The 15836-nt window shown below is 38.4% G+C and overlaps 1 protein-coding gene across 3 annotated transcripts in view; it reads right to left on the bottom strand.

The window, feature by feature from the left end:
• The window catches only part of csgalnact1a (chondroitin sulfate N-acetylgalactosaminyltransferase 1a), a 36506-nt gene that overhangs the window by 17402 nt on the left and 3268 nt on the right, over positions 1 to 15836 (bottom strand). For 2 of the 3 annotated variants that reach the window (XM_084400393.1, XM_084400394.1), the window contains exons 2-3: positions 6020 to 7481; positions 2047 to 2263 (exon numbers count right to left, since the gene is read on the bottom strand). In XM_084400393.1, coding sequence (XP_084256519.1) covers positions 2047 to 2263; positions 6020 to 6797 — 995 coding nt within the window. In that variant the 5' untranslated portion in view covers positions 6798 to 7481. Of the gene's footprint in view, positions 1 to 2046; positions 2264 to 6019; positions 7482 to 15836 lie in introns of those variants that run through there. The other variant, XR_014626287.1, reaches the window with a different exon arrangement.

Consider the following 15836-nt stretch of genomic DNA (forward strand, 5'->3'; position numbering starts at 1 on the left):
GCACATCCAGTATTCATATATTCATATCATATTCCACAACTTGGCACATGAACACGAAACAATATAAACTTGTTGAGTATACAAACACTATCTATATGCAGCTGTACTATATGCCATGTACATGCCACAACAAATTACTGTGATGGTCTGCTGGCATTGAGCTCATTCTGATCGTAACCCACAATCCCCTTGTTTGTCCTCTCTTGCCTCTGAAACGAGAATGAGGTCAAAGTGTTTGCTCAACGCCTAATATAAGACTCTTAAAACATTGCTCAGAGGCACTAATTAAAAAAAACTGAAATTAGATGTAAAACAGGCTGTCGACGTTGGAGAAAAATGATTAAGAGAGTCTAACAGATGTAGAGGGAAAAAAAGGACTGAAGAAACTTTTCACAAATAGGGTAAAAAATAGGACCCAAAACCATTTCAAGCATGACAACTATCAAAGTAGTTTTGGCATGTTAATGAATATGGTAATGTTAATATATTTAGATTTGGCAGACTAGATCTGCTACGCTGCTTCTGCGACTGTATGAACTTGCCACTGCCATTAGATACACAGACACGCTGCTGTGAGCATGTAAGATATGCTGCTGCTGCATTAATAGACATGCATAAACCACTTAGCAGATTTAGATTTAGGCAGGTGGAGCTGGGGAGGTGGAGGGTTTCAGAGGAACTGCAGGACTAGACTACTGCAAACACTGAACCAGACGTTATTACGTCATAGTGCGATGAAAGACCGCCTCTGCAGAAGAAGGTCAACGCCTACTTCTACATCATTGCCTCTTTAGCCCCGCCCACCATTTAGCGTATGTCATGTCATGTCCAAAACACAGGAATAATCCAGCAACAAAATGATAAAGATGCATCTGAGGATTACAAGATGTTTTGAAGTGCCAATTTCTGGAAAAATCATCCTAAGAAAGCGTGGATAAACGTTATTTTTAACGAAGTTCCAGTCAGATCATGTCAGTAAGACACTGTTCATTTGATCGCTTCATTTTACTGCAAACAGTTCGATGCAGGCTTTTCAGAGACTAAAAATAAAAGATGATGCATGCAGTGCCAACTACCGCAGTTTTATTTAAAACACAACACTGCAAACGACAATGTATACGTTTTTCACTTTATTGAAAATAATGAACTATGAATAGCCTATAAGAACGACAATGGTACATTCATTCATAATTTGTTTACATGAAACACCATAAGTTATCATTTGTCAATTATAACTGTAGTAACTCCAAGTACTTAAACTTTATTTGACACAACCGAGACTTAAAGAGCATATTTAATACGCATAAATGTTTCACATTGTTGGCAAGTGTTTGTAACTACGCAACGAGATATTTTTAAAACATCGGAAGTTTTCAAACTGTCTTGCTCAAATTCAAAATCTTGGTAACATTTTAAGTGGACCTGAGAGAACATTATAAATTAAAAACAAAAAATGCAGTTCATGACCTCCTTAAAGAACACTTTATGCCAAAAAGATTCTATATAAGGAGAAATATGTTAATACTTTCATGTTTAACGGTTATTTCGATTTTTTTCTAGAGATAAAGCGGCTTAACTCATACAATTTAATCAACTAAATTAACTAAAACTAAATTAATTAATTAAAACTAAATCCATAACATGATCCCATGATGGGAACCTGATAGAACCCTTTCAAGTTCTATATAGAACCTGTTCTTCTAAGAGTTTAAAAAACATTAAATACACATCAAAATTAAATAGACAAAATACTGTATATACTACTATATATATTAGTCTTTAAGTATTAAAGGTTATTTAAGGTGTTTTATGTTTTGTGTGATTGAGTAAATCGTGTGAAATTAGGTTTGCATGCTAAAATGAACTGAATATAAATTCTGCAACAAATACTGCTTTAAAAATACTGGACACCAAAGCATACCTTATTCATGGAAAGTGCCAGGAAGATATGTATGAATGTGAGAAAGAAAGAAAGAAAGAAAGAAGGGGGCAGAGGATGATAAATAACAGATAATAACGGAGAACGAAAAGAATGAGAGGGGTCACCTGAAGTTGTGCATAAACTGTTTGAATTTGTCGGCTCTCTGGGACAGAGGCAGCACAATGTTAATGGGCATGTTGGCGGTCTCCACAAGCTCACTTTTCACTTTCACGAGGGGGCCGAAGGGGCGGAAGAGAACCAGCCTGCGGAACTCCAGCTTCTGCTCGCCGCGGAAGGTCAGCTCGTACAGCGTGCCCTTGTCCTTTTCAGTGCGCGCTATGCCTGCAGAGATGAGAAGACATTGAAAACAGCGAAGAAAAGGAGCGATTTTCCCAAACACCCACACGGACACGCACAAGCAAAGCAAAATTCAAAGAAAACTAAAGCTCAAGGACAAATACTACAAAGATAAAAACGCAGACATTGAAAAGATTGTCACAAATCTCTTGCCTGAAAAACCCAGAGGAAAGTAACATTGTATTTGCAACTTTGTCTCTAGATGTTTTTGTCTTGGCAAATTCGAGGACAGAGTGAGACATTTTTGGATTCTCTTCTAAAACTCTAAAAAGGAGACAGTGGGTCTCATTCACTAACATTTGCATGGATTATTTCATATTCATATGCAAAGGAGAAATTCTCACGAAAAGTATTTTTGCCTAATTGTGTGTGTACATGCATGAATTTGTTAACCATGTTCTAATGTTAATGAATTTGGAATATTCTGAGCTAATGTAGCTTTTTATGTAGAGGAGCTCAAACTATAATGCAGCTTTTTTTTTTTTTTCTGTTTCATTGTATGTGATGAAATATAATTAAGATGAAATATATAACATTTTATCTTAACATGATTATAAGGACATTCAGACTGCGTTAGAAAACTTAGGAAGCTGATTTGTTGCCTTTATAGGCAGCGCTTGTGCTGATTTAGGACAGACTGCTAAAGCACCATAACGTTTTAATGATTTACAGCAAAATAGAGAGAGATTTGGTGATGACTAAGTGAATATTTAATAACTACAATAATAATTTCTCACTAGAAATGACATCAAAAGTGGAAAACATTGGTCAAAAACTTACATTAACACACAAACTGACCAGCAACCACAACTTTCAGATACCATCTTTATTTTTATTATATTTAACTGGCACAGAATGGAAAGCACAGGATTGTGGGATATCAAAGCCAGCGAAGGAACCATCTATGCTGCCATTAAAAAAAAAAAATTGATCAGATGAAGGCATCTCAGGAGACATTGGATTTAGACGTGCCTTGAAATGCTTTCTCGGAAGGCAGCATTTTTAAGCTTTCAGACGCAGACAAAGAGCATGTGATTTTTGAGTATGTGTATTTTAAGTTGTTCCAACATTTATGTGTTTTTTGTGAATTTATATTATATTTTAGTATGAAAGGTATTTGTGAATCATGATTTGTTTGTAAAAATGACAAGCTTTCGCAGATTTCTCAAACATATTTTAGCTTACAAATGCTTAGTGAATGAGAAATTGAGATAATAAATATCTCATTTGTTGTTTTTTATTTCCTATCAGAATATATGAAAATTCATAATTGATAAACAACATACAAAATCAAATATTGACATTAAGTGCGACAAAGAACTAACTAGTCTTATAGGATAAAAATTAGACAGCAATGAGGCTGAATGGCTCTCAAAAGTCTGCAATGAAAAGTCACACACTGCAATTTGAACTCTAACATTTCTCGTCAAATTCTTTAAAGATCAAATTATCTGAGCTATGCTAAGGACTTTCAGAAGAAACATCTGGGCAGATGTTGAGAGAGTACCAGGTCATCTGAGGCTTGGGTAACATACTTTCACGCTTCTGAAATGATCCAAATAAACTCTTTAGAGAGATCTGCACTGTACAGCATCAAATGTGTAGGCCTATTGTTCAGGTTCCATATCAGTGGTGCTGATAGTGCTATAAAAGGCATAATGACTCTTATTCTAGAGAAATAGAATATCATGCTCATTCAAGGTTTGCACACAACAGTCCCATTTGGTTAAGAGTTGAATGAAGTATGTACACTTCACAGCTTCATACTTCATTAGCTTTGGTAGCACAGTGTGATAATGGTATTATGATCTAAACTGGGAAGTATGTGTATCTAATTTTGTGATAAATTTGCATGAAAGTTGCTATGGTGTTCTGTGCAGTGTTTAGGTCATTTCTATGCAATTGCTTGAGTGTTCTGGATGGTTTCTACAGTATGCGTTTGCCTACTGGACGAAGTCAACAGACTCCACTTTTATAATATTCTGGTCCATTGATATGTCTCGAGATCTTCTATCAATAGAAGTCTGTGGGATTTTTTCACCTGTTTTATTGCCTGCCTGGTGAGATGTGCAAGTTTGATCATTGAGATAAATTAAAGCACAATTCAACAAGCCACACAAGTTTGTCCAAATCCCGAACCCAAAGCAGCAACAGTGATGTTGTCCGCCTTAGCAAACTAGCAAACTGGAATAATGATCATGTCCAGCCCCTTTCCATTCCACACAATGCTTTTATGGGAAAAGCAGGGCCATTAGGGAAGCCATCTGAATCAATACAAGCTACTAACAGCAAAAACATCAAAGCATAACCCGCAGGCTGAATTCCACCTCACTGAAAAACTAGCTACAGTAAATAAGACAACTCAACATAATCACGTGAGTTACCGAACATTGGTAACATTATCTCAGGGAAAAATTGCACTTTTAGCATTAACCTGGGATTTCTTTCCCTCTCTAAATTGGATCTTGTCACCACAAAAAGGGTCTGGGTAAAGGAGCACTATATACAGTTAGCCAACAGAGATAACGGACACAGGATAATGAGAGAGAAACATGTATCCCTTGAGGGACGGGGTGGGAGAGTTATTTTGTGGGTAGAAAAGACACGTTTTCTGTAAACATTCCAGTTTGCTGATGCACCGTTTCAGGGGTAATGGTCAAGCTTCCTGTGTTTTTTCAGGGCCAAATATTTTTAGAATGTCCAACAATATTATTCAGTCTCGTTAAGTGTTAGCAAGACGTCTGGGTAAACTGACATTGTATCTGGACACTGCGTTGTAAGTTTTAACAGACAGGGCCTCTGGCTAAGACTTTGGCCTTGGCTCTCTTTGAATTCTTCACAAGCTCTCCATTGTTGATGTGAAGTAGAGGTCTATTCAATTATACAGTCAAAAGAACTCAGAAGAGGCTCAAATTGACAATAAATAGCCTAGTCTTCTTTATAAAGATGCACACATTTATTTTTTTATTTAATAACACCAGCTAGACCAGCAACAAACCAGCATAAACTAGCATGAAAATTCTATGCTTGATTTACCTTAACAGGAATGTTTGGTAAATCTCACTTCTGCTTTCAGCTTAGCTAACTGATATTGAAAGTGTGCAAATGTAACCATAGCTCAATTCTAGCACTGCAGTTTCAAGTGCTGGGAACTGTTATTTGTGACTAAACAAGGTGCATAGCAACATGAATATTGTATTTCCTGTAAAGTCTATAACCACTGAGATGCGCCACTTTCTCTCTAGAGGAAATGGCAGAGATGACACATCTCTGAATATAAAACATCTGTGTTCACTTCCTAGAGTCATCACAGGATATCCTGACTAGCATGTTACCATGGTTTACGGGATGCATTATTGTTTTACTGATTTAGTTCTAAGGATGCAAGAAACACAGCATACAACTTCTGCAACATGCTTCAGATATCATTTTGAGAGATTTTTGTCCAAATGTGTCCAACAAGCTCAATGGCCCAGAGACATGCAGATATGTCCTATGGTACATTATTTAAGGTAAAGTTTACCATCTCTGCACCAGCAGCACTAAATGGAAGAGCATAAATAATGTTTCCAAACAGGCTTCCAAAAAACTCCTACCATCCTTTCCAAACCACTTTTAACTTACACCATGTAACACTAAAATCTTGTGGCTATACTATTGAAACAGTCAGTATTTTAACATTTACAGATTGGCTGTCGATTGAGCTTAACTTGAACTGAGCCTGGAATATTAGCTTCTTACCTTCTATAAAGTCTGATGGTGTGTAGACTTTACTGGCTTTCATTCTGTCTCCACCTTGATGCGGGGCATTGAGGGACTGCAGCGCACTCTCCACCACCTCCCCCAGCTCGTCCCTGCGGTCCTTCCTCACCGGCTTCTCCTCGGGGTGACGGGTCAACCCCATTTCCAGCTGGTAGACGCGTTGTAAGGTGAAGCTCTCAAAGGGCACCACAGCGTACTCGCTTGGCAGTCGCACGCCACTGTGTACCTCAGCCCGGCTCAGCTGGCTGCGTAGGAACTCCTGCAGGTCGCTGTGACTGCGCTCGTCAGCCACGTCACCCCCCGTGCCCCTCCCGGCTGTCTTCTCCAAAGAGTTCTGCATGCCCTTAAGTTGCTCGCTCCGTTCCTGGAGAGCCTCTTTAAGTTGAGCAATTTGTTTTTTCAAGCTGGCAATATGCTGCCGGTGCTGCTCTTCCCGCTCTTGAAGCAGGGCCTGAAACCCTTCCCGGCCAACAGGGCCAATAGGGGCACCTCCAACACCACCTGGCCTGCTTGGACCCCCAGCAATAGCCATCCCTCCAGGCCTGGGAAGGGGTTGCCCAGCCATGGGCTCATCGGCGTGGGGGCTGCAAGAGATGACATAAAGGAGGGAAAGGCAACAGCACACCACCACTAACAGAACACCCACACGTGAGAGCCAGAACAGCAGACCCCTGCGCAGCATCACAACTGACAACCTCAACAACAAGGTGGGCAAGAAGATGTAGTTCAATAAAGTTGGGGCATCTGTGTGTACCATCAAAAACAAGACGTAAAGATCAGCCAAAGGCTGCTCGCGCCAGAACTGCTTGCTAAGTCACCAGCGTATACGTCTTTGATTAAAAAGAAGAAGAACTGTTTGTGTTTTGTCTGTTGACTAAAGTCTCATATTTCCCAGGTGCAGACAACAAAGCAAGTTTTGTTCAAATTTTTACTGTCGATTACCATTTCACCCGCTCTTTAAACTTCAGCCTGGCTCTTCAGCCACATACTTTGTCATGGGTCAAGTTAAGGCCACTTCCTCCTCTTCAGGGTACTCTTAGTTCTCGGTCCAGACAAATAAACCATTTGACCAGTTCAGTAGCGACATGCGCATATCTCCATCTGGTGAAAATTGCTCATTCTTCTTGGAGGTAGCGTGACAGACCCTCGAGAGAATGTCTGGAATGGATCCTCCATTCTACAGCACTCACAATGACCCAAAAGAGAAAACCATTCATTGCAGGTTTAGCCATTAAACGTCAATGGCTTTGGTCCATTAAAAATTAGTTGGCTGCTCATATGCCATCCGTTTCTTTAAACTCCATATAACAGTCCAATGTTGTTGAAAAGACAAAAATGTTGTTTCCCAAAGAGTTTTCAGTCAGTCTCCATGCCTTCCTTAATCTCTTCAGAGTCTTCTGCATGTCTCATCATGTGTAGCTTCTGATCTTCACAGATTTATCTACAAAAGGTAGAGAAAGGAAGATTAAATTCATTATGTTCTGTAGAAACAGATCCGTAGGTGGATGAAGGTCTCCTGTATGTTAATTAGTCAGGCTTCAAAGTACATCAATACTGATAGCTTGGCATTATCATACCATTAAACAGACAAAATAGAGATGAGGGAGACAGGGTTCAAGTTAGTCTCTTATTTGCAAACACGCCGTGTTTATTTTAAAGTGACCTAAAGGTCTAAATTCGGGACCTAGGCAGACAACAAAGCATTCTGGGACGGCTCCAGTTCTGGAGAACAGTGCTGTCACTGATGTGTGAAAATAAGAGATGTGTGTTAAAAGCAGTCTTATGGGAACACACCTGACAACTCACACGGGGGAAGAACAGCCGCACTGTAAGTTGAGTAAACATACACGAAAGGCAGAGCATTCATAGACATACACACGTGCATATGCACACAGTCACAAACACATGTGTATCTGTGATCACGGGAACACACAGGAACAGTGTTAGCGAGTTGGAAAGCTGTGGTGGTACAAGATACAACGTGAAAAAAAGGGGGAAAAAAAAGAGCGTAAAGAGATGTAGGAATCTCTGAATATGTGTGAGTGCTTGTGTGTTTGTGTGTGCTGACTCACCACACAATTAGCTCTTTATAGGTTAGTGGGAGGCTTGATTTAATGAAAGGATTAGTTATGTTAGTGGTGAATACTGGACTGTATCAAGGGGAGTTGGACACAGACCAGGACTGAGGAGGGGGAGGTCTATTTATCTGAGACTGGCACTCAAATATGAACCCACTCAATTATTAAAACACTCCATCCACCCATCAATTCACTCACTCACCTATTTATACAATAAGTCATGCATTCATTCACTTACACCTTCATTCACTCCATACACTCATTCACTTACTGATTCACTCATGGTCTAGTAATGTAATCTCTTTTCTTTATTTTACTCACTCACTCACACACACACACACACACACACAAACTAACTCACTCACTCTCTTAGTCACACACTCACACACTCACTCAAATAAGTGCAGTGAAAAGGAGTTGAGACATTTTTATTGAGTTTAATTAGTCCCAGGTGTTGTATTTGTACACGGCTATTGAGTGCACAAGATGCAACAGTTACAAGGCTGACTGATTCATTCAATCAATTATTCGTTCATTCTTTCACTTACTGACTGATTCATTTAATGAAGTGCTCATTCATTCTTACACTAACTGACTGATTCATTCAATTGCTTATTCCTTCATTCTTACACTAACTGACTGATTCATTCAATCACTTATTGGTTCACACTAACAATGTTTAACCTGTGCACAACCGCTGTCAGTATTATATATGATTATAATGGGTTGTATTGGCCTTTGAAACGTCCAGCCACTCTTATCTGGTGTAGGGTGCCATTCATAAACCTTTTCATTTATTCACTCACACTCACTCGTATAATTGACAGACTTATTTACTCATTCACCCACCCACTCTCTCTTTAAATTCTTTACTAATTTACACACTTAATTACAAACTTAATTATTCACTCTCAATTACTAATTTAATTATTCACTCATCATCACTCTTACATCAGGATTTCCGTTTTTGATATTGAACCTATTCAGTATTATATACAACAGCAAAGAGAAGTCAGCTGCTGTATAATTCAGCAACTGAATCTCTCTCACGGTGGTGACATAAGATGACAAATCTTTTCTTTCTCTTCGTCTCATTTAGGAGCTCACACGTGAGTGGTGCAAAAGACGCCTCACACCACGTTGTGCTGTTCCAGCTCACTCGTACGGCGGCCAGGACGAGCACAGCACGAGTCTGCCAGCAATTCATTCTCCCCGCTGTGTCAATGCCACACATCACCAGAGCCAAGACCACGGACCAAACACACGGCTGAACAGCTCTGAGGAAAGTTAGGAGGGGCTTGACAACCTCAAACAAATGAGAAAGGGACACTTCAATATTCCCTTCTGAAAAAGAGTGTTGTTGTTTTAATAGATGTGATTTGCCATCTTGCTAACAACAGCTTGTTCTTTAAATGTTGGCCTACTCTGTGGTCAAACTTGATCATCCCTGTTGGAAAATCCAGCTGTGTTTTGGAACATGCTAACTGGTATAAGCTGGTCATTCACTGGTTGCCCAGCCAACATGTTCTAATAAACCAGCCTGAACTCCTTGAGCTAGTATGACCAAATGTTGTTTGTTTGGTTGCTGGTCTAAGATGATCTACCAGCTCTTAGACCAACTTTATATGTCTATGTGGTGTTTTTAATATGCTTTAAGACAAACCATGTGCAAATTCATAAGCCAACAGCATTGCGGAGTATTTTCTCCTTAAAATTGCAGTGAACAAAAGACAGTGTCAAAAACACGGTTTGAAATCGTTGGTGTTTCTACCTTGTAACCAATCATGTGTGATCGTCAACGAGTGGATCTCTGAGCTGGTGGGAGTGAGTGGAGGCGGGGCTCATTTGCATATTCACAGAACAAATGAGGCAAGGGTGTAGAGTTACATTCAAGCTATTTTAAGGCATGAAAAAAAAATTCACGGAAATGTTTAAGTATGTAATTTCAGTGATTAAAGATTAGTTTTAAAGCATAAAATGACTGAGGTGGCACTTTAAGTTTTACAAACACCACTACATGCACAACATTTTGCGACAATGCTGTTAATGCATTCCGTATCAGGCCACTATTTTCTTACAACTTCCTCAAAGATCTTAATCAATGTAAAAGCTCTAGCGTGTCTACGAGTATCGTCTGGTTTGAGAACCAAGCGCATTTACATTAGTTCAATTACTTTCACAAGCCTTCAACTGCAGAGTCAGCTGCAGTTATACTATCTGGCTGTGGTGTGCAGTCAGGAAATGGTGTGTTTTTTTCCTCATTTTGCAATTTTCATTTTCACAGGCTTCTGCTGACCCTTGCGCCTGACTGCAGTAAGAGCCTTACACAGAGAGGACTTAAACAAAGAGACATTTTGCATGCCTAAAGCGTACAATTATTTGAATACACCACTTATATGTTCCTGAATTATAATTCATTTTAATATTTTTGGGATACCTAAACTGTGCAAATATCACAATAAAAAAAAAAAATAAATAAATAAAAGCCTCGTTAAATTCTTGATATTTTAACAAACCACTGAGCAAAGTCATGTGGTGCAACCAATATGTGAAAACATGCAGGAAATTACGTCATAGAGACAGAACCTCTTGATTGTGGGTGCATCCGAAATCGCAAACTTCCCTATATAGTAAGCAACTAAACTGTATGTGAGAAAAGTGTTATGTCCAAATTCACAGTAGCCTACTCATAAAAATAAATTTAAAAAAAGTAGGCAAAAAGTAGGCAAAAAGTTCTCGGATGAACTACTTCTTCCAGCGAGATTCTGAAGTGTGCATAAGATGGACACTTTACTATCCCATGAGGCCACGGGAGAGGATTTTATGAATGGCAGTGAAGCGACACAGCTGACGCTGGTAGGTCACATGATGATGATAACATGGCGAATGTATTACATTCATACTACACACATTCAAACTATATAGAACATACTTTTTAAGCGGTCGCGAAGTACGCACTTATTCAAAATAAGTACCTACTCAAGCGAGTAAGCGATTTCGGACTGTCTCAGGATCAAAGTCTTTTAAAATATCAGATTTGTCCTTTTTATGACAAGGAAAGGTTAGTTCAAAAGGTGGACGTGTCATGTGGTTTGACCAAAAAGGAATTGTATATTAATTAATAATTCACAATATCTGAAAACATACTTTTTACCTTGAAAAATATATTTAAAAGCTCTTTTGACTCTTTTTAATGACTCACAGGCTGTGTAAGGAAAAGGTGTTAAGACAAATGCATTCTTTTTTTTAATTGATGGTTGTGCCAGATGACATTTTTATGAGTGACTATGGTATAAAAACAGTTTCCCAATACCATATGAATCCAACATAAATAGAAATAGTACATTTCTAAAGAACTTGACAGGTTTGACGTCCTTTTTTCTGAGCATCATCTACACCATCTGCACTACATTTCTGGCATGACAGCCTAAAAATGGATTTTACTGCCAGACAGGGGATGTAGAGAGATAGACAGAGAAGGAAATAAAGAGAACCCCTCAACATCACTCTGTATGCAGCGACTTTGCTCTTAATTAAACTACTTCCTGTGTCCACAGGGCACGGGTGCCCGACATGGGCTTCCTGTTGGTCCCTCATTAAATTAGACAGCACCAGCTGCATGTCCATTTCCCAGTGTAGGTACAGCTCCCATCATCAAAGACAAGCCCGACGCACACACAAAAAAGGCAAGAAAGAACATAAAAGAGCTTCGTATTTTTCTTCATAAATGAATGATCTAAAATCCTGATCCACGACTTTCCTTTAAACTGTCAATGCTTATATAAATAATAGATGCTTCGGGTTGTGTAACCAAGCAATGCTGCGGAATTACAACGACTGGTATAAAATATTTTCTTTTCTACACCCAGCGCCTGTTGTTTTTGAAAGAAGCACATCAGCACCACTGAAAGAAGACATCAGCATTCCCTTGAGGGTTGCAGAGATGTCTTTGAAGAGGAACTGTCTGAACCGGCTAATTTACCAAGGTGGGGTATCCAGATTGAGAAAAAGAGAGTCCACACTGTCACTGACGCACAAGCCAAGTCAAGTCCTGGTGTTTCACTGCTGCATTAGAGGGAGGACACCAGAGAAAGCAATTCCAGGTGTTGCTCATGTTCCTTTCATGGAAAACAAGGGGGAAGAGAGGCCCCTGCTGAAAAACACACAAGGTCACCAGCGCAAGGTATGTTTTGCATGCTGGGACCAGCATGGGATGCTGGTTGCTGGTGGACCAGATTTAAACAGCGTGGACCAACATGAATGTGTGATGGTTTGTACCGGATTTAAAGGGGTGACGGAAAAAAGTTAATCGCGGAAAACCAGGGAATGTGTGAGCTTTAGAGAAACAGAGCAGAAGAGAGAGAGAGAAAGGCCTCTTTGATGTCCTTCTGGGCCTCAGGTGATTCTCATTCCCCTTAATTAAGTTGGATCTCTTCGTGTGCGACCCAGATCATACCTATCACATGGCCTGCTTTTAAAACAGTGTTCACAAGCCATTTTATGTCTGTTTGTGACACAATTCTCAGTGAAACAGGATGTTCGCTGAGTAACAAAGGTAGGGTGAGACTTGTTTTTATCAGGAATAGCATTTAGATTGGCTTGTGCCAATATTTAAACAGTGAAATAGCTAACACTTCATGTAGTATTTAAAGTGATATATTAGCTTGGCAACATGCTTATTCCAAACTACTGAAATCAATTTCAGTCGAGTCTCAGCATATTTATATTTCCTCCTACGAGACCACATTTTCACTTAGAATTCTTATAATTAAAAATAGATCTAATTAACTTAGACTTTTACCCAGTAATTTTGTGTTATGATTTTTATAGTTATTAGAATGTGTCCACATTGATGACAAGTTTACCTGTTGTAGCTTTTCCACATTTGTCTGCATGAAATAGACGCCAAAACAATCAAAACGTGTCATCAGAAAAGTGCTAAATAAATGTCACTGTTTAAATGTCACTGTCAGCTGCTAAATAAATGTCACTGTCAGCTAAAACTGAATTTTTTTTGCTGTTTCAGCCAAATATTCAAGCCTGCCAAAATTCCAGTGCCACACTTATTAGTCACAAGTTAAAAGATTAAAATAGTTTTAATCAAGGATCTAATTTATACTGTTTTATCTAATATATGTGCATTATGTATTTGTATACTTCGAGTATTGCTAGCTTAGCAACATGCTAATGCCAAACTCTATTGAAATTAACTGAGAGTCAAGTCTGTCCTGTGTGATACAAGGAAGTTTATGAGTTGGGAATTTGTAAATATGATGGCACATGTGTTCAAATCACTTTTGTCGGAGCAAGATGGCAATGTACCTTTTCTACAAAAAAATACAGTGATATTTTTTGGTTCTACTTCTACAAAATGGTTAAAAAAAATGTTTTTAAATGCGCACCAGGCGTGAGTTTTTGCTTTATGTAATTTAAAATACTACTGTAATTGTACAATACTGTCAGATTTTGTTTATGCAACTTAAAATGTAATTTACAGACACTAAATCCATTCATATTTTTTTCTCTTACATGCTCCCAAGTCCCAACTCGAGGTTCAAAGAAAATCCAGAGTTTCCCACTCATAATTACCACTTTATGGTGGCGTTCATGTTCATTTAGCTCAAAAATACGATCTTTCAGACATGATCGCACAATTAGTTGGAGGAAAGCGATTGAAGTCAACAGAAAAGTCATTTTAAAGGAGAAGCAAGTTATATTTTAAGATTATGAAGACAAAAAAAATGTTCTTTGGAAAAACATGCACTATTTAATCATTCACAATAACACTTGGGCATCAATTAGAAATGCAAATAGACTGAATTTTTATTTAATGTTAGCTTAAACACAAATACGCCCCTTCATACACAACCACCATTCATACTCCTTCTGAAACCAACATACAACAAAACACATCTCAAATTATGTCAGCACTTTAAAAACACACCAGTCTCTCATTACGACAAAATATCTGCACCTCCTTCAACTTGAGGTTTCCGACATCCAGCAGCCTCTTAATTCAAAGCCATTTCATATTTACGGTCAACCTCAGCCAAAAAAAAAAAAAAAAAAAAAAAAAAAAAAAAAGAGAACAATACGCCTTCAGAACTCACAGAAAAGGAAAATTAGAGGACACTTGTCTTCATTCCATGCAGTCTTAGAAGGACAACATTTATGTCTCTGTCATTCAGACCTCCCTTCCAAACAAGCCACAAGCATTTTTATACAGTATATAATTAATTGTGATATACATAACCAATTTGTTTGAACAGCAGATTTGATTGGGTGTATGGAAGAATGAATCCTAAAAAAGAAAAAAACATATTTTAATGTCTAGAATGAGTACTGACAGATCATGGTTTACCATGAAGCCACTAGCCACATGTTTCCCACATTTCATCCACAATTGAAGGACACTTGTTCATAAAAATGTTCTCAACCCTGAAATCTTTATAACACACAAATATGCTCTTGAACAGAGCAGCGAGAACAGAAAATCCTGCCTATTTGTCCAACAAGTGGCTCTTAATTCAGCCAGAAGAGAGATCCAGCAATGCATCAATCTAGCCAAGCACTATAAGAATCTGATCTGGAATTTACAATACAAACACTAGCTGTGCTCACAGATACATACCATCTTGTATGTATACTGTGCACCTTATGCAAATGTTCAATGTATTGAATACTCGTATGGCCAAAATGTATATGAGATCACTGTGAAAAATACTGTATCCCATAATGCACTGCTCTTGACTTGATCTTCCATTGCCAGCATGGTGAATGAATGCAACTAAAATCATTTCATGAGTCACTATTTGATAGGATTGCAAAAGGTTAAGACCAACTTGGATTAATATGCAAATTAACCTTTCAGTACGCAAAGACATTTCTACACTAACTTGATCTACACTTGCAGAATTAAAGGGATAGTTCACTCAAAAATGAAAATTCTCTGCATTTTTTGTTGATACAATGGTAAATGGGGTCCAATGCTGTATGGTTCCAAACATTCTTCAAAATATCTTTATGTTCCACAAAAGAAAGAAAGTCATACAGTTTCAAAACAACATGAAGGTCAGTACATGATGGCATAATTTACATTTTTGGGAGAACTATCACTTTAAATGTTGCAAACTACCATCTGAACTATTGCATATTGTTGAAAATAGTTAATGCACTGTGCAATTTCAAACATCCTAATTAATCACATGATATTGCACAAAGGCTTTCACATTAATAGACTATGAATGCAAGCTAAAAATAATATTTAGTCGCAATGTAGTGCAACGCTTTAGCTTGATTTTTAATTTTCCTTCTCTTTAATAAAGCTTTGTGGCATGCCTCAATTGGTCAAATGCTTCTTTCAGCCCAAAACAGCAGGACCGCTCATTGCTATAGAGATCACATAATTGAGGACACCTAGTCACCATAGCAATCTCCTCAACAGGTTGGCAGGGCTATAGTGACAGCTTTTTAAGCATGAGACGGACACCAGATTCATCTTCTGGAAGCAAGAGAGAAACCTACAACATACTGACTTTGGGGCTCAAAGAATTTACCATGAAGAGCAAAAAGATTCCCAGTAATTGCAGATAAATATGATGGAGCATTCCATGAAATAATTTAACTTAAAGGTGCTCTAAGCGATGTCACGTGTTTTTTAGGCTGAAACATTTTTTGTCACATACAGCAAACATCTCCTCACGATCCGCTAGCTGCCT

Source organism: Rutilus rutilus (genome assembly GCF_951802725.1).
Source record: "Rutilus rutilus genome assembly, chromosome: 25".
NCBI classification, from domain to species: domain Eukaryota; kingdom Metazoa; phylum Chordata; class Actinopteri; order Cypriniformes; family Leuciscidae; genus Rutilus; species Rutilus rutilus.